The 17,999-nt window shown below is 35.3% G+C and overlaps 2 protein-coding genes across 7 annotated transcripts in view; both read left to right on the top strand.

Moving 5' to 3' along the window:
• On the top strand, window positions 1–12,250 carry LOC123314692 (fibrillin-1-like). Its single transcript, XM_044899995.1, has 4 exons — window positions 1–100; window positions 3,858–10,241; window positions 10,500–10,600; window positions 11,950–12,250. The coding sequence occupies exons 1-4, from the start codon at window positions 3–5 to the stop codon at window positions 12,087–12,089; spliced, it is 6,723 nt and encodes a 2,240-aa protein (XP_044755930.1). The 5' UTR covers window positions 1–2; the 3' UTR covers window positions 12,090–12,250.
• Window positions 12,251–13,818: 1,568 nt separating this feature from the next.
• Window positions 13,819–17,999, top strand: part of LOC123315487 — a 48,284-nt gene continuing 44,103 nt past the window's right edge. For 2 of the 6 annotated variants that reach the window (XM_044901194.1, XM_044901193.1), the window contains exon 1: window positions 13,821–14,333. The gene's annotated coding sequence lies outside the window, so the exon portion shown is untranslated. Of the gene's footprint in view, window positions 14,334–17,999 lie in introns of all 6 variants that reach the window. The other 4 variants (XM_044901191.1, XM_044901192.1, XM_044901195.1 and 1 more) reach the window with 4 other exon arrangements.

The raw sequence follows: 17,999 nt of genomic DNA, 5'->3' as shown, positions 1-17,999 counted from the left end.
AAATGCAGTGTATGAAATTGAACATAATGAGTTCAAACTTTTTATTAGTTCTCTATTTTTTATGCATGGCGCTAAACATTGTGCAAACACTAGATTATGGGTAAGTTAGTTTGAGTCACACAAATGCCTTGTTAAAATGAGGAATGATTTATTTTGAGGGATTTAGGAGTTGTGAAAGAAGAAGTTTAATTTTATAACAAATTTTTGTTTCTTCTATTAGTCGAAAAATATTTCCTAGATATTTTCAGAATATTCAGCTTCCCTGGTTAAATCTATGTAGTTCTATATCCGTCTAGCCTGCAACTTCCAAAAGAAAAGATCTAGGAGCTTTGAATTATCAGGTTCATTTTCAAGATAATTCTGGATTTTATATCAGAGTCCGATAACTTAGTCAATTTTTGAAATAATTTTGCGAGCGGGGTGTCAAATTATTGTAGATTTTCATAATTTCTTTTGAAACAATTATTGAGTTAAATTTTTTCCAAGATGGAATTTCAAAATGACCGTCAATTGAAAATTGGTTTCTGGGCGGTTTTTTTTTCGGGACAACCTGTACTTAAACAGATTTTATCCTTCATTAGGGAATTTTACTAGCTTTCATTTGACATAGCATATAATGAAATGGCGCGTAATTCACATTAGACAAATGAATTCGATGCCGGTATCCTCTACTGGATTAATAAGAATGACATTATTGAGTATACTCCATTCACTTTTATTTTAGCACTCGGTTGGCCATGGAAATTTGACACATTTCACTCTGTATAGTACGAAAATGTGGGCAAAGATTATAGTCTATAAATCTTTGAATGTGAGCTTGTCAAAACATTTTTGGGTTTTAAATCAACGCTATGTTGCCCGTTCTACGTAAAAATTTCTGTTATTACGTATTTTATCACAATGTCGAATCTCTTCGGAAAATATGTGAAGAACATAGGTAATTGAAGTTTATACGAATTGATTGAAGGCATACCAAATCCAGTTATTGGCATGGAAAATACAAGAGATCAGTGTAATATCATAATATGCACTAGCTTGAGGAGAGTAAATGTTCGTTATCTTCTTTGGCTAAAGTTTGAATACGTTAGATCTTACATCAGTTGTAGATTTCAAAAATATTAACCCGAAGATGAAATGCATATGATGCAGGGGTTGGGAATGGGTACCTCCCGAAGGAATAAACAGATAATTACAAGAATGTTAAATTCTTCAACAAAAATCATTTTGCATCAATATAAGTATAGGAGAAGTCTAATAAAAAATAGAAAAATCAATTTTCGTGAACTTATTCTACGATGACATTAATCGAAAATCCTGTAGTAAACTTTTCGCATTAATTCACTCAAACATAAAATTCTCAAATGCCACCACTTTTTTGGATTTCCCAAAAGAAGGAAATTCTTTGTCATTCTTTTCACTCACAATCTTTCTGATTGTGGAAATATTCAGCTGAAATATAAGTCGTTTAGATTCAGATGAAACATTATATAAATTCTCTGACATTGAATATGTTCGCTACCGTCTGACGTATTGTGGATTTTTGAATATCAGGGTATAACTATTTGAATGAGCGGACCTGAATTCTAAATAGCACTTCCTGAAACCCTGTTTTTTTTTCGATCACTTTCGGCATTTTCGTAATAAAAATTGATATTAGTTGTGGCAACGGCGTTATGACATTAACGACATTTCATGAGTTCCCACCTTACTCCGTTCTAGTTACAAAAACTTGAGAAAATTATTTCATGGCCAACCGACTGCTAAAATAAAGTATAGATAAACTTGAATGTGAAAAAGTGAACGAAATGACTGTCAATTGAAATCAGGTTTTCTGGACGGTTTTTTTCTGGAACACCCTGTACCAAAACAATTATCCTGATAAATTGTGAGGAATTAGCTTTCATCAGATATACATAATAGAATGAGTCTTCAAGGAAAAAGGCGGCATGAATTATATCAAACATTCTTGAATATATCCCAAATATGAAAAAGTAAACAGTTCATTGAGAAATGAATAAAATTTTAGGAGTTTTAGGTGGCGAATCCTGTATATTATTTCACTCAATAGAAATGAAAAATTGTGGAAAAACATTATTTCACAAGAACAGAGTATATCGAATCCCTCTTTATCGTAAAACCGTTTGTATGATAACCATAAAACGTACTTCGGATATGATTGATATGAAAGTGTGTTTCCCGTATCATGATTCCTTCCTCATTTCTACACAACAAAGGCTGTTATATCATCTCCTTGTTCTATTACTGCATTGTTTGAATTTGGCTATTTCTAGTACTTCAGACAGTCAGACTAGACAGGTCATAGAATGAGATGAATTTTCGTAAATGAAAGCAAATGAAGCATTGCCTTAGATATAGGCAACCAGTGGATGGGAACGCATGGTCCTATCGCTTGGCCAGCAAAATCAGAAGACCTCAGTCGTTTGAATTTTTTCGTATGAGGATATGTTGAAAATGCAGCAGAACCAGGTACCAGAAACAGCCAAAACCAAGCAATTTGGGATACCCTGTACAAATATCATATCGTAATATATCTTCTTACAAATTTTTCTCGGAATGAAAATATTTTTTCAACAGAGCTGATCTGAGAGTACGACAAAAAAAAATTTTAACTCACGATAAGAAACTATCGGTACGTTTTACGAAATAAAGATCGAAAACAAGCACTTTCTAAGGGAATGTGATAATTTCAATGATTTTTTAACATAATTTAATGGGCCCAATACGAGCTTCAGCCCGTTTTATCAACTTGGTTGATCGAAATCAATTCGGATTGATCAACCGGTTCTTATATATGCTTTTATTCAAATTTTTTTCATTTAATCAAATAAAATATATTGATATCGAGGAAAATACAATTTTGATGACAGTAGATTATAATGTCTGTGTTATTATAGATACAACACACCTTCCAAAACCCGCCCTCAAGTAGGTTATACAATTATGAATTTTGATTCTTTATTTTTGCTATGGAGGGTACCCATTATGAGAACATGAAACTGCTATATCTTTTCTTTTTATTAAGGCCGAAATGGTAGAGAAAAAAGTGTTTCTTTTGTCCTCGAGAATACACTATTAAAATATAGGAACAAATCAAAGAATCATCCTGTACATTGGTCATATTGAATTTCTTTTTTTAGAAGCCGAATGGATTTTTTTAAGATCGTGAATGGTGGACACTTATAATTGTTCATGTTCATTTCCAACGGTTCATTAGGTATCACGAATATCAAAATTATCCAAATAGAAAACCTCCTTAAATATTTTCCTTAGTCCAATATGTTTTACAATATGTACATATACATATAAAATTTTTCAAACTATAATTATACAAAGTAAATCGTAAATGTCGAGTAATCTTTCTGGGGATGATAAAACATAAAAAATTAAGTTGTCACATGAACTTATAATAAGGATGATACCACCCTCAGAAGAGGAATAACGATAATAGGATTTTCCCACATTACTTCGAAAATAGGTCCTACATACATACATACTTACCATATAATACATTCAAATATTGGGTTTTATTTGAGGATACTAAGACATAAATCTCATGATTCTCTGATTCTTCGAATTTACTTATGGTAGTTTTCAACAAGCTTCTCAAAGAGCAAGTCAGCCTCTGTATGTATTTTTTATGTGATACGAATTTTTTTATGGTATTTTATCATCTACAGAAATTTTGCTCGACATTTCCGATTCATCCTATATTTATTTAATGCTCAAAACTTTGGAATGCAAATCATATACCTAATACGGAAAAGAGTCGAGGTGAAGTGTGTATGGGGCCCAAAAGAAACATTTCAGAAACAATTCTAATAGCATGATATTCGCAGAGAATGCAGAACTTCTTGTATCAACGGAAAATGCAAAGGCGGAAAATGTATCTGTAACGAAGGATTTCTTCTGGACAAGAAAACGAAAAATAAATGTGATCGGTTTTGCAGTAAACCTTGTACGAATGGAGTATGCTCAGCCAAAGAAACTTGTAAATGCAAATCTGGCTATATCATCGATCCGAAAGATAAATACAAATGCAATCCACTCTGTAGCAGAACGTGCGTGAATGGAAGGTGTTCAGCCAAAGAAACTTGTACCTGCAATTCTGGCTTTATCCACGATCCGAAAGATAAATACAAATGCAATCCACTCTGTAGCAGAACGTGCGTGAATGGAAGGTGTTCAGCCAAAGAAACTTGTACCTGCAATTCTGGCTTTATCATCGATCCGAAAGATAAATACAAATGCAATCCACTCTGTAGCAGAACGTGCGTGAATGGAAGGTGTTCAACCAAAGAAACTTGTACCTGCAATTCTGGCTATATCATCGATCCGAAAGATAAATACAAATGCAATCCACTCTGTAGCAGAACGTGCGTGAATGGAAGGTGTTCAGCCAAAGAAACTTGTACCTGCAATTCTGGCTACATCATCGATCCGAAAGATAAATACAAATGCAATCCACTCTGTAGCAGAACGTGCGTGAATGGAAGGTGTTCAGCCAAAGAAACTTGTACCTGCAATTCTGGCTTTATCATCGATCCGAAAGATAAATACAAATGCAATCCACTCTGTAGCAGAACGTGCGTGAATGGAAGGTGTTCAGCCAAAGAAACTTGTACCTGCAATTTCGGCTTTCTCATCGATCCGAAAGATAAATACAAATGCAATCCACTCTGTAGCAGAACGTGCGTGAATGGAAGGTGTTCAGCCAAAGAAACTTGTACCTGCAATTTTGGCTTTCTCATCGATCCGAAAGATAAATACAAATGCAATCCACTCTGTAGCAGAACGTGCGTGAATGGAAGGTGTTCAGCCAAAGAAACTTGTACCTGCAATTTTGGCTTTCTCATCGATCCGAAAGATAAATACAAATGCAATCCACTCTGTAGCAGAACGTGCGTGAATGGAAGGTGTTCAGCCAAAGAAACTTGTACCTGCAATTTTGGCTTTCTCATCGATCCGAAAGATAAATACAAATGCAATCCACTCTGTAGCAGAACGTGCGTGAATGGAAGGTGTTCAGCCAAAGAAACTTGTACCTGCAATTTTGGCTTTCTCATCGATCCGAAAGATAAATACAAATGCAATCCACTCTGTAGCAGAACGTGCGTGAATGGAAGGTGTTCAGCCAAAGAAACTTGTACCTGCAATTTTGGCTTTCTCATCGATCCGAAAGATAAATACAAATGCAATCCACTCTGTAGCAGAACGTGCGTGAATGGAAGGTGTTCAGCCAAAGAAACTTGTACCTGCAATTTTGGCTTTCTCATCGATCCGAAAGATAAATACAAATGCAATCCACTCTGTAGCAGAACGTGCGTGAATGGAAGGTGTTCAGCCGAAGAAACTTGTACCTGCAATTTTGGCTTTCTCATCGATCCGAAAGATAAATACAAATGCAATCCACTCTGTAGCAGAACGTGCGTGAATGGAAGGTGTTCAGCCAAAGAAACTTGTACCTGCAATTTTGGCTTTCTCATCGATCCGAAAGATAAATACAAATGCAATCCACTCTGTAGCAGAACGTGCGTGAATGGAAGGTGTTCAGCCAAAGAAACTTGTACCTGCAATTTTGGCTTTCTCATCGATCCGAAAGATAAATACAAATGCAATCCACTCTGTAGCAGAACGTGCGTGAATGGAAGGTGTTCAGCCAAAGAAACTTGTACCTGCAATTTTGGCTTTCTCATCGATCCGAAAGATAAATACAAATGCAATCCACTCTGTAGCAGAACGTGCGTGAATGGAAGGTGTTCAGCCAAAGAAACTTGTACCTGCAATTTTGGCTTTCTCATCGATCCGAAAGATAAATACAAATGCAATCCACTCTGTAGCAGAACGTGCGTGAATGGAAGGTGTTCAGCCAAAGAAACTTGTACCTGCAATTTTGGCTTTCTCATCGATCCGAAAGATAAATACAAATGCAATCCACTCTGTAGCAGAACGTGCGTGAATGGAAGGTGTTCAGCCGAAGAAACTTGTACCTGCAATTTTGGCTTTCTCATCGATCCGAAAGATAAATACAAATGCAATCCACTCTGTAGCAGAACGTGCGTGAATGGAAGGTGTTCAGCCAAAGAAACTTGTACCTGCAATTTTGGCTTTCTCATCGATCCGAAAGATAAATACAAATGCAATCCACTCTGTAGCAGAACGTGCGTGAATGGAAGGTGTTCAGCCAAAGAAACTTGTACCTGCAATTTTGGCTTTCTCATCGATCCGAAAGATAAATACAAATGCAATCCACTCTGTAGCAGAACGTGCGTGAATGGAAGGTGTTCAGCCAAAGAAACTTGTACCTGCAATTTTGGCTTTCTCATCGATCCGAAAGATAAATACAAATGCAATCCACTCTGTAGCAGAACGTGCGTGAATGGAAGGTGTTCAGCCAAAGAAACTTGTACCTGCAATTCTGGCTATATCATCGATCCGAAAGATAAATACAAATGCAATCCACTCTGTAGCAGAACGTGCGTGAATGGAAGGTGTTCAGCCAAAGAAACTTGTACCTGCAATTCTGGCTTTATCATCGATCCGAAAGATAAATACAAATGCAATCCACTCTGTAGCAGAACGTGCGTGAATGGAAGGTGTTCAGCCAAAGAAACTTGTACCTGCAATTCTGGCTATATCATCGATCCGAAAGATAAATACAAATGCAATCCACTCTGTAGCAGAACGTGCGTGAATGGAAGGTGTTCAGCCAAAGAAACTTGTACCTGCAATTCTGGCTTTATCATCGATCCGAAAGATAAATACAAATGCAATCCACTCTGTAGCAGAACGTGCGTGAATGGAAGGTGTTCAGCCAAAGAAACTTGTACCTGCAATTCTGGCTTTCTCATCGATCCGAAAGATAAATACAAATGCAATCCACTCTGTAGCAGAACGTGCGTGAATGGAAGGTGTTCAGCCAAAGAAACTTGTACCTGCAATTCTGGCTATATCATCGATCCGAAAGATAAATACAAATGCAATCCACTCTGTAGCAGAACGTGCGTGAATGGAAGGTGTTTAGCCAAAGAAACTTGTACCTGCAATTCTGGCTTTCTCATCGATCCGAAAGATAAATACAAATGCAATCCACTCTGTAGCAGAACGTGCGTGAATGGAAGGTGTTCAGCCAAAGAAACTTGTACCTGCAATTCTGGCTTTATCATCGATCCGAAAGATAAATACAAATGCAATCCACTCTGTAGCAGAACGTGCGTGAATGGAAGGTGTTCAGCCAAAGAAACTTGTACCTGCAATTCTGGCTTTATCATCGATCCGAAAGATAAATACAAATGCAATCCACTCTGTAGCAGAACGTGCGTGAATGGAAGGTGTTCAGCCAAAGAAACTTGTACCTGCAACTCTGGCTTTATCATCGATCCGAAAGATAAATACAAATGCAATCCACTCTGTAGCAGAACGTGCGTGAATGGAAGGTGTTCAGACAAAGAAACTTGTACCTGCAATTCTGGCTATATCATCGATCCGAAAGATAAATACAAATGCAATCCACTCTGTAGCAGAACGTGCGTGAATGGAAGGTGTTCAGCCAAAGAAACTTGTACCTGCAATTCTGGCTTTATCATCGATCCGGAAGATAAATACAAATGCAATCCACTCTGTAGCAGAACGTGCGTGAATGGAAGGTGTTCAGCCAAAGAAACTTGTACCTGCAATTCTGGCTTTATCATCGATCCGAAAGATAAATACAAATGCAATCCACTCTGTAGCAGAACGTGCGTGAATGGAAGGTGTTCAGACAAAGAAACTTGTACCTGCAATTCTGGCTATATCATCGATCCGAAAGATAAATACAAATGCAATCCACTCTGTAGCAGAACGTGCGTGAATGGAAGGTGTTCAGCCAAAGAAACTTGTACCTGCAATTCTGGCTTTATCATCGATCCGAAAGATAAATACAAATGCAATCCACTCTGTAGCAGAACGTGCGTGAATGGAAGGTGTTCAGCCAAAGAAACTTGTACCTGCAATTCTGGCTTTATCATCGATCCGAAAGATAAATACAAATGCAATCCACTCTGTAGCAGAACGTGCGTGAATGGAAGGTGTTCAGCCAAAGAAACTTGTACCTGCAATTCTGGCTATATCATCGATCCGAAAGATAAATACAAATGCAATCCACTCTGTAGCAGAACGTGCGTGAATGGAAGGTGTTCAGCCAAAGAAACTTGTACCTGCAATTCTGGCTATATCATCGATCCGAAAGATAAATACAAATGCAATCCACTCTGTAGCAGAACGTGCGTGAATGGAAGGTGTTCAGCCAAAGAAACTTGTACCTGCAATTCTGGCTTTATCATCGATCCGAAAGATAAATACAAATGCATTCCACTCTGTAGCAGAACGTGCGTGAATGGAAGGTGTTCAGCCAAAGAAACTTGTACCTGCAATTCTGGCTTTATCATCGATCCGAAAGATAAATACAAATGCATTCCACTCTGTAGCAGAACGTGCGTGAATGGAAGGTGTTCAGCCAAAGAAACTTGTACCTGCAATTCTGGCTTTATCATCGATCCGAAAGATAAATACAAATGCATTCCACTCTGTAGCAGAACGTGCGTGAATGGAAGGTGTTCAGCCAAAGAAACTTGTACCTGCAATTCTGGCTATATCATCGATCCGAAAGATAAATACAAATGCAATCCACTCTGTAGCAGAACGTGCGTGAATGGAAGGTGTTCAGCCAAAGAAACTTGTACCTGCAATTCTGGCTTTATCATCGATCCGAAAGATAAATACAAATGCATTCCACTCTGTAGCAGAACGTGCGTGAATGGAAGGTGTTCAGCCAAAGAAACTTGTACCTGCAATTCTGGCTTTATCATCGATCCGAAAGATGAATACAAATGCAATCCACTCTGTAGCAGAACGTGCGTGAATGGAAGGTGTTCAGCCAAAGAAACTTGTACCTGCAATTCTGGCTTTCTCATCGATCCGAAAGATAAATACAAATGCAATCCACTCTGTAGCAGAACGTGCGTGAATGGAAGGTGTTCAGCCAAAGAAACTTGTACCTGCAATTCTGGCTATATCATCGATCCGAAAGATAAATACAAATGCAATCCATTCTGTAGCAGAACGTGCGTGAATGGAAGATGTTCAGCCAAAGAAACTTGTACCTGCAATTCTGGCTTTATCATCGATCCGAAAGATAAATACAAATGCAATCCACTCTGTAGCAGAACGTGCGTGAATGGAAGGTGTTCAGCCAAAGAAACTTGTACCTGCAATTCTGGCTATATCATCGATCCGAAAGATAAATACAAATGCAATCCATTCTGTAGCAGAACGTGCGTGAATGGAAGGTGTTCAGCCAAAGAAACTTGTACCTGCAATTCTGGCTATATCATCGATCCGAAAGATAAATACAAATGCAATCCACTTTGTAGCAGAACGTGCGTGAATGGAAGGTGTTCAGCCAAAGAAACTTGTACCTGCAATTCTGGCTTTATCATCGATCCGAAAGATAAATACAAATGCAATCCACTCTGTAGCAGAACGTGCGTGAATGGAAGGTGTTCAGACAAAGAAACTTGTACCTGCAATTCTGGCTTTCTCATCGATCCGAAAGATAAATACAAATGCAATCCACTCTGTAGCAGAACGTGCGTGAATGGAAGGTGTTCAGCCAAAGAAACTTGTACCTGCAATTCTGGCTTTCTCATCGATCCGAAAGATAAATACAAATGCAATCCACTCTGTAGCAGAACGTGCGTGAATGGAAGGTGTTCAGCCAAAGAAACTTGTACCTGCAATTCTGGCTATATCATCGATCCGAAAGATAAATACAAATGCAATCCATTCTGTAGCAGAACGTGCGTGAATGGAAGATGTTCAGCCAAAGAAACTTGTACCTGCAATTCTGGCTTTATCATCGATCCGAAAGATAAATACAAATGCAATCCACTCTGTAGCAGAACGTGCGTGAATGGAAGGTGTTCAGCCAAAGAAACTTGTATCTGTAATTCTTTTTATATCATTGATCCGAAGGATAAATACAAATGTAATCCACTCTTTAGCAGAACGTGCTTGGAACTCTTCAATTATTTTCGTCAAGAAAAATGTCATATGATGGCGGATGGTATTTGTATGTTCTTCAGTAACAATACCAAATCATCAATCGATAAATTAGATGCTCCGGACTCTTACAGAGCTAACAGTTCTTCGAGCTATAGAGAAGATTATATACTTCTGGGACTCGGGTAAGATTTTATTATTTGTCTCTCATTTTCTAATATATTTGTTTTTCTTATTTCTTTCACAACAATTAAAAGTGACTTTCAAGGTCTGTCTTAAATCAATATTCTTTTAATAAAGATTGAAATATAAAAAATGCGTCACAACATATTTTGACCTTTTTTTCTTTTTTAAAGAAATTGTTTGCGTTTTATGCACTTGCATGAAATTTCGACCGACTATTTTGAAATGAACTTGTAATCCTTTTTTTGGTTTCTTTTTAGGTTTCTTTTAGGTGCCTCCACTTTTCTTATTCCTTATGCAATTTGTACAGTCTTGAAGAAAAAAAGGAATCAAGAGATAGGTCCCATCATGAATGCGATAGGTAGGTATTTTCCAGTCTAGGTACTTTATTCCTGGAATAATGTAATGATAGTCTATGCTATTCATGAAATCTCTCGTGTAGAGTTCTGGATATGCATAGATAGTGATAAACTTCCAATCAGTGATATGAAATTATCAATGAACGATAAAAAAATTATACAGGTCGTTTCATGATTGACATATATATGTATATATGTATATATATGTATATGACATATACATAATTCAACTGTAGGAAGACATCAAGGAAATAGAAAATGAAATAAATAGTTATAGTGTCTTCTATGTCATATCTGAATTTGGTCACTCATTTTTGGTGAAATAATGCATAATCTGCTCATCCCCATCACCGACTGGTGTAAATGTCCATAAAATATCACGGTATCGAGATTCATAGATATAACCTATTTATTTAAAAAGGGAAGGAAAAATCAAATAAGGCACCTAAGACTTTTCATGCCATTGTAGAAAAGGCACCTAAGACTTTTCATGCCATTGTAGAACTAATTCTACTTGTAATATACATATGAATGTGGTGAAAAAAAATTGGAGACGATATTTTGCTACCTACAATGTTAGACCTCAGATTTTCACACCTGGAATACACCTGTTTCACTCAATACACAAATAAACTGAAAATGAAGAAGTGCATTTAGATATATTTCTGTTCAATATTTTCCTTGTGCCCAAATTGACCAAAGGTATCAGTTGTGAAGGGCACTGAACAAAAGCGCTCAATAAGCATTTTGTGAAAGTATTTACAATTAAATTTAAGGGCACTAAGCACTTTATTCAAAACTGTTGTGAATAAGATTTTTTGAGATGAAAATTGTACTGAAAAAACATAGCTTCTATATTTAAGACGACTGTTTATTGACTGATAAGAAATAGAATGAAGCGAAACAACGTTTTTAAACAAAATAATTCGAAATATCTTCGAAACGAAAAGTTCTATGTTCTACTCTCCCACAGTTACAAGATTTCATATAGAAAAATAATGATTTCACCAATAAAATAAATTTATATAATTTACTCAGTTACTTCATACAATGCAGAATAATATATTATATACATACAAAAAATAACAAAACATAAGATATATTCTTCTAAATGAAATTGGATTGGGAGTTGAAGTAGTTTTAATTCGCTTATTATTCGTTTATTATAATTACATTACACCAGTTACTTATACTTATGTCATTGAACACTGTTTTGAGCCAGTCAATAAAGGCTGAGATGTTATGCCGATAGGCGTAATCAGCATAATTTCCACTATTTCATGAAGTGAATACAAAATAATCAGACTTTATATCGCCTTCTGTGAAAATTTCTCATTGAAACATTTTTCAGATGATTTCTACAATCCTCATTCTTCAAATTTGAATAACAGTTCTTCAGCAATAAACTCAGATCCTACCTATGAAATGATGATGATGTCATCTTCACGAACATCACTTCTACAGACTGATAGAAATAGGGATTTAGTTTAGTTCAATCAATTTCTATTTAATCAATACAGAATTTTATTGTTTGAATTCACTCGAATATCATTTTTATAGAAGGTTTGAAAATTGGAATATTCAAATTATTTGTGAGTCAATCTTTTCTATTAAGTTGATGTGGCTGACATGAATGTAAAAGCTGTTGTTTACTTTTACTTTTTATTTCCCTCGTGTGAGGTGAGATAATACAGGTTCAGCATAAAACCCAGACAGTTTTTAAAAAATCATAAAATCTGTAATTTTCACTCGAAAACTCATTTAGGACAGGACTTGATGTGATATCCTGTGTTTTTCTTTTCTTCTCAGGGTCTCCAGGCTAATAAACTTGCCTGAAATGAGTCGCAGAACGCAGACTCTGCAGACTCCTAACAAATTCATCCCTCTCTTCGGATGAATTTATCCTAGACTGAGTTACATAAATTAACTTCTCTAGCTCTTATCATTCAAACCTATCACTTTTCTGTCTCAATTGCTTTGAAGTATCATATTTCCTTACAACGAAAGCTTTCTCAGCGTCTGTATACAATATACAACAATATAAAACGAGCACAAAAGTGTCACTTTTGGGCTGTACCAGCAACAGGGAATACTCCTTCTGACGAAAATGATGTATTTTTTATGAAATATCTTTGAAACGCCACATTTTGAAATAACCATTTCAACTGTTTATTTTTTTCAGTACTTAGAAATGAAAAATAACAATGGGTATTTAAAATTCAAAGCGTTTCGTTTCTATTGCACAAGTTGGCAACATCGACTGAAATATGCGTTGATAATAAAGGACAACAAATAAACTATCTTGATGAGACAAACAAAGATGGCTGTCTATGAAGTCTGCGACGAACGAGGAAGGTGGTGAAATTTGATGGGATTTTTATGGCCGGTTGCTGTTGAGGATATCCACTGCGTACGCGCCTTATGATGGCTGTAAATCAACAGCTATTATTTTATAAACAAGCCATTGTTCTTATTATTTTCTAGCAGGTGCTGTTGCCAAATCTTAAACTAGAAACGAAGCTATTTAAATTTTAAAACCTCATATTTGTAAAATGATTTTGAATAGTTTCCGCATTTCATTTGAATAATTCATGAATGAAACTCATAATTATTCGGTTTAAACTTGCATATGCTGTGATATGCCGAATTGAGGAGAATTCCCAATTCTCTATGTTTACCATGTCATTAAGATTTTAATCTTAAGCTCACTTTTCTGAGCCTCATCACTTATGATCAAAATAAGATTCTTATTTTGCTCGATAAGTGTTTCCACCTCACATCACACGAGCAAGTTGTGCTAAATCTCCAGGCTTAGTCGAAGTTCAGCAGCAGAAGCGCAGAAGATAATCAACAAAGAGTTCTAGGATGATTAGGGTAGTTTTTTTATTGTAAAATATGAATTAAGAAAAAAAGTTTCTTGCGAAACAAGGTTTAAGCACCACCAAACATTCAAAAATTTTCGGGTGCCATCTTCAGGGGGCTGTAACTCAGCAGGGGGCTCAAAAAAGAAAAGTTTATATGAAAGGTCCATCCCATTTTTTGACAAGCAATCACCCCCCAAATAGGCAGCATGGTTCGCTGAAATAACCACTAAGTATTTACATTAAAATTCATTAATTTCTGGTTAGCTCGGCTAACCAATGGTACTGAATGGGTAAGGATAGCGTTGCTTCCAAGAGCTAAAGGAACTAATGTTTGAGTAACGATTCCATCTTTAGCCTATGTTCAACCAACAATTGCGAAACTTTCAGAGGTCTTCACCCAACCGCCAAATTGTTAAACGCGCTCCCTCCTAAAGCGTTTCCATGAGAAAACAACCTTCAACTCCTCAAGAGGAGATTGATCTGACCTCCAAGCGCATCAACTAGGTGACCTGAAGCTACGGTTTCTCCAGGTGGTTCTACTCGGGAAAAAAAAATCTTAAAAATTTCAAGGCCAAGAAGAATCGCTAGAAGGCATACCGATTTTGCTGTAATGGTTTATGAAAAATATTTCTCATCATTCATTCCAATGCGACTGAAGGAAAATACGGCTTGAGTAGAACACATTACGCAGTTTTCGCACATCCCCGAAATTGGGGAAAATCGACGGGCACCGGAAAATAAACGAAGAGACGTCGGCGCATTGACCCGGAGGTTGGCGGCGTCTGTCGCCACGCACACTGTGATCCCGAGTTTGCAAAAACAGTTTCGTGTTAGTTATCGGTCACACGATATTAGACATTTACAAATACGTGTAAGTACCTTTATGTGATTTATGTGTTTTCTGGGAGGATGTGATTATGTTTCTATGTGTCGCGAATATTTTCGCAAAATCCGTTAAACCAAAGAAAATTGGCAGACTTCTATTGATCGTCAGCTCAGGATAGAAAACTTGGTTAGACCGTATACGGTATAATTTCACGCCTTTGTTGTTCTTCTTGATGCGGCAGTGCTATTGGATTTTCAGGTTTTCAGCGATTACGCATAATTGAAGCCCATTAATCCTTCGTTCGATCACGATTTTGATTGAACGTTCGGCACATAGTGGTACAATGCTAATTGGAAAAATGAGGTGAAAAATGTTCGATTATCGCTGAATTATTCGGGGATTATTTTATTCATTTGATGAACTAACTGATAGAGAACCGTAATTCTCAATTAACGTCTAAATTCCGACTCTATTTGAACAAATTTTAATATTATTACCGCTTGATTTCACAACAAAACAGTTCACCAAATTCAAGATTGTTGTCACAGTTTTCAAGGAACATTTTTATGAATGATAAAAAATTCTATAGAAATGAAACACTGCACTCTAACGTCATCAGAAATCTTACTATTGACTCGAGGAATTCCCGCCACATCAATTATAAGAAAATTATATTGATTGTCCTCTACCCAGAAAATGGAAAAATATTTTTAAACAGTAAACTTGCTACGTATGTCTTATAGATAGAGGTTAACCGGTGAAATTAAGATTGACATGTAAGTTTTTATATATTTTTTTCATTCTTCTTTATGTAAGTTTGAACTACATATCTCATGTTTGGGGTAAACTAAGATAGAGACTCAGTCTTGGACGAGAAGATCTATGAGACATTTGAAAGATCATAGCTAGGTCAATTCTGAGTTGGATAGTCTGATTCGCCATAATTGCTATAAATAGTCTACATTCTATATATTTTCATCAGGAATTGTGTGTTGTCAAATTCTTTCCATTTCTGAACCTTTATAAATATCCCTCAGTTTAATAAAAGAAATGAAATCGTGAAATTGATAAAATACTTTAAAATATCCTCTTTCGACTTGCAGACCTATCTATATTCAGACAAACCTAAAGGTTTTATGATTTGATGTATGATTTTTGTTAGAATTCAAAACTTATATCGTAACACAGTCACTTCTACGTATCAGACGTTTTTTTATTGAAATATTGATATATGTTAGTTTCCGAAAAATTTTCAGATTTAAATTATTCAATTTTCGCTCTACTTCTCTTCTTTTGAAATGGAGAAAAATATATTCAGCAAAAAAACTTCAGTAGCTTACATAGATTGAAATACAAAATCAATTGAAATGGTTAACAATCCAGAAATAATTGATCGGTATAGATAAGATATTTTTGAACTCAATCGCCATTTTGAAAAAGAGCGACAAACTTTTTGTCATGAAATCTTTTAAGCTTTTAATCATAACATTTCATTAGAAGTGAAAAAAAATTTGCAGTCAGAAGTATTTTGGCCTTTAGTTGTAGATGAATGAAGGTGAAGAAGTAAAATTACTGCTGCTGAGTAATTCGAAAAAACAATTTTTGTGTTATTTCAATTTGTTTTTTCCAATTTTTTTTTATCGAAACTTCTGATTTAAAATGAACCATACTATTGAATTTTTTATATTATTTATCTGTACAATAAATCTACAGTGAAAATTCACCATGCATTCCATTGTTTCTTCTTTTTCTTTATTTCATTTATACTTTATTCTCTCTTCTTTCACACACCAACCGTATTGTACCTATTCACATTTCCCCCCCCCTCATACTTCTTTTTATAAAATAGATCCAAAATAATATAATAATAATAATAACACACTGATTACTACAATTCATCAAAAAAGAAATTTCAAACATAAATCAGCATAAATCTGACAAAAGAAACATTCGTTTTATATAAAACAACGTCACACAAAAATGTTTTAATCATTCTTTCGAATTCATTCAGTCAAAATACATCGATATTTGGATGATTCTGCTCTACTGCCCTACTTCAAGGATAAAATCGCAGATGACCATTGAACCAATCAAAAGCATATTTTAAGGTGCCCTAAAAAATGACGAATTTTACGGTGCATATTCATGATGTATGATTTGATATCAGTGCATTCGCCAATTTGTTACCTAGCTATTTGTCCTTAAGACGAATCAGTTTCTTTCGAAGATAGATGGAGATACTGGACCAGCACTTAATCAACAAACTACACAAAGCAATATTTTTTACCTGCGTAAAATCTAATCAAGTATTTAGGAGATTACATTGTCTTTTTTCACCTTTCATTGTTTTATCTGTAACTATAGAAGTAATCGGAATTTTATAAAGTCGAAAATCATTTATTGTTCCTTGACTAGAGAAAAGTGCACCTCTTGATAATTGGTGGTAGATTAGAGGTTGCCAATAATCCTCAACTCAAAGAAATCCCTGAAGTCAAGATATTATATTATTAGATATTTCCTTATCTAATTATTTAGGTACCTAACTGATGAGGAATTTTATTTCGCTTGAATCTTGAGTCTGAAATTAACTTCATTCATTTCATATTATTAGATTCAATGCCATATTATTGAACAGTACAGTGAGATATTTCTGAAGAAGTTAGCTATTTTCGAATTACTTAATCCAAAAATCTGTTGAACATCACTACGTTTTTAGAATGCCAGTGAAGTTCGAAAAAAAATCTCTGAAATAGTTCAAATAATTGTTTTGGATAAATTTCAACCTTCTAAGAAATTTTATTTTCAATTTCATACATAGAAAGAAGAGCGAGAACCTGTTCAAGTTCCTGTCCTATCGTATTCTAAGTATTTCACGAAATATTCATATAAACTGAAGCATGGTAAATAAACTCGGTGGAGAAAACGTAGACGGCAAGTGAGGGGTGTATATTTACAGTCTCACAGATGAAATAATAATCTAAATAAATATTTAGATTTCCTTCAACCCTCTCATTTGAATACAGAATTCTCAGTATTTCCAAATATGAAATTTGATGTCAGATTTCAGTCAGGTAATTAGGTAATTTCAATAATCTTCTAATTCGTCACAAGAACGTGGTGCCACCACATATTTTGGGTAATTCACTTCTTGAGAAACTCTGAACGTAGAAATTTATTCCAAGATGATCTAATCACTACGGTTTTTCTTCTTGAAATTATTATTATTGCACCATTTTTTTGAACAGTGTTGAGGGGAAGTTTGGGGGTCGAATAGGCAAAAGCCAATCATGATCAATCATGGTTGTAGGAATCTGTAAGAGTTTTTTTTCAATATTTAAATAAATTATATATCAATAACAGTAGAATAAAGAAGGTTGGAATTATGCGGTCTTTTTGGTTGTATTTGTAATTTAATAGATCATGAAAAACTGAAAAAATTTACATTGTGTACCATTTAAAAAAATATAAATTTATTTTGCAGTAACGGTGCATCCTGTATTCTTCTAATCTACATATACAGATACCCTTGACTATTTAAAAAACCATTCAACATATTTTTTTGTAAACCTTACTCAAATCGAAATTACCAAGTTTTTACTTTTTTTACATGTGCCTATATGCTTGAGATATTTGTTACAGCAAGCAACTATGTTCACTAGAATATTCAAGAATATTTCACCTTCTAATTCTAATCTGAACGATATAAAACTA

Source organism: Coccinella septempunctata, chromosome 6, assembly GCF_907165205.1.
Source record: "Coccinella septempunctata chromosome 6, icCocSept1.1, whole genome shotgun sequence".
Lineage (NCBI taxonomy): Eukaryota > Metazoa > Arthropoda > Insecta > Coleoptera > Coccinellidae > Coccinella > Coccinella septempunctata.
The sequence above is the reverse complement of the archived record's forward strand: the minus strand, read 5'-3'. Positions and strand labels throughout refer to the sequence as shown.

Bases quoted from the DNA above. Each gene is read 5' to 3' on its own strand.
- LOC123314692 (XM_044899995.1), top strand. From the start codon at position 3: ATGCAGTGTATGAAATTGAACATAATGAGTTCAAACTTTTTATTAGTT. The intron at 101-3,857 runs GTAAGTTAGTTT...TGATATTCGCAG, and splicing joins GTGCAAACACTAGATTATGG to AGAATGCAGAACTTCTTGTA. The intron at 10,601-11,949 runs GTAGGTATTTTC...AACATTTTTCAG, and splicing joins TCCCATCATGAATGCGATAG to ATGATTTCTACAATCCTCAT.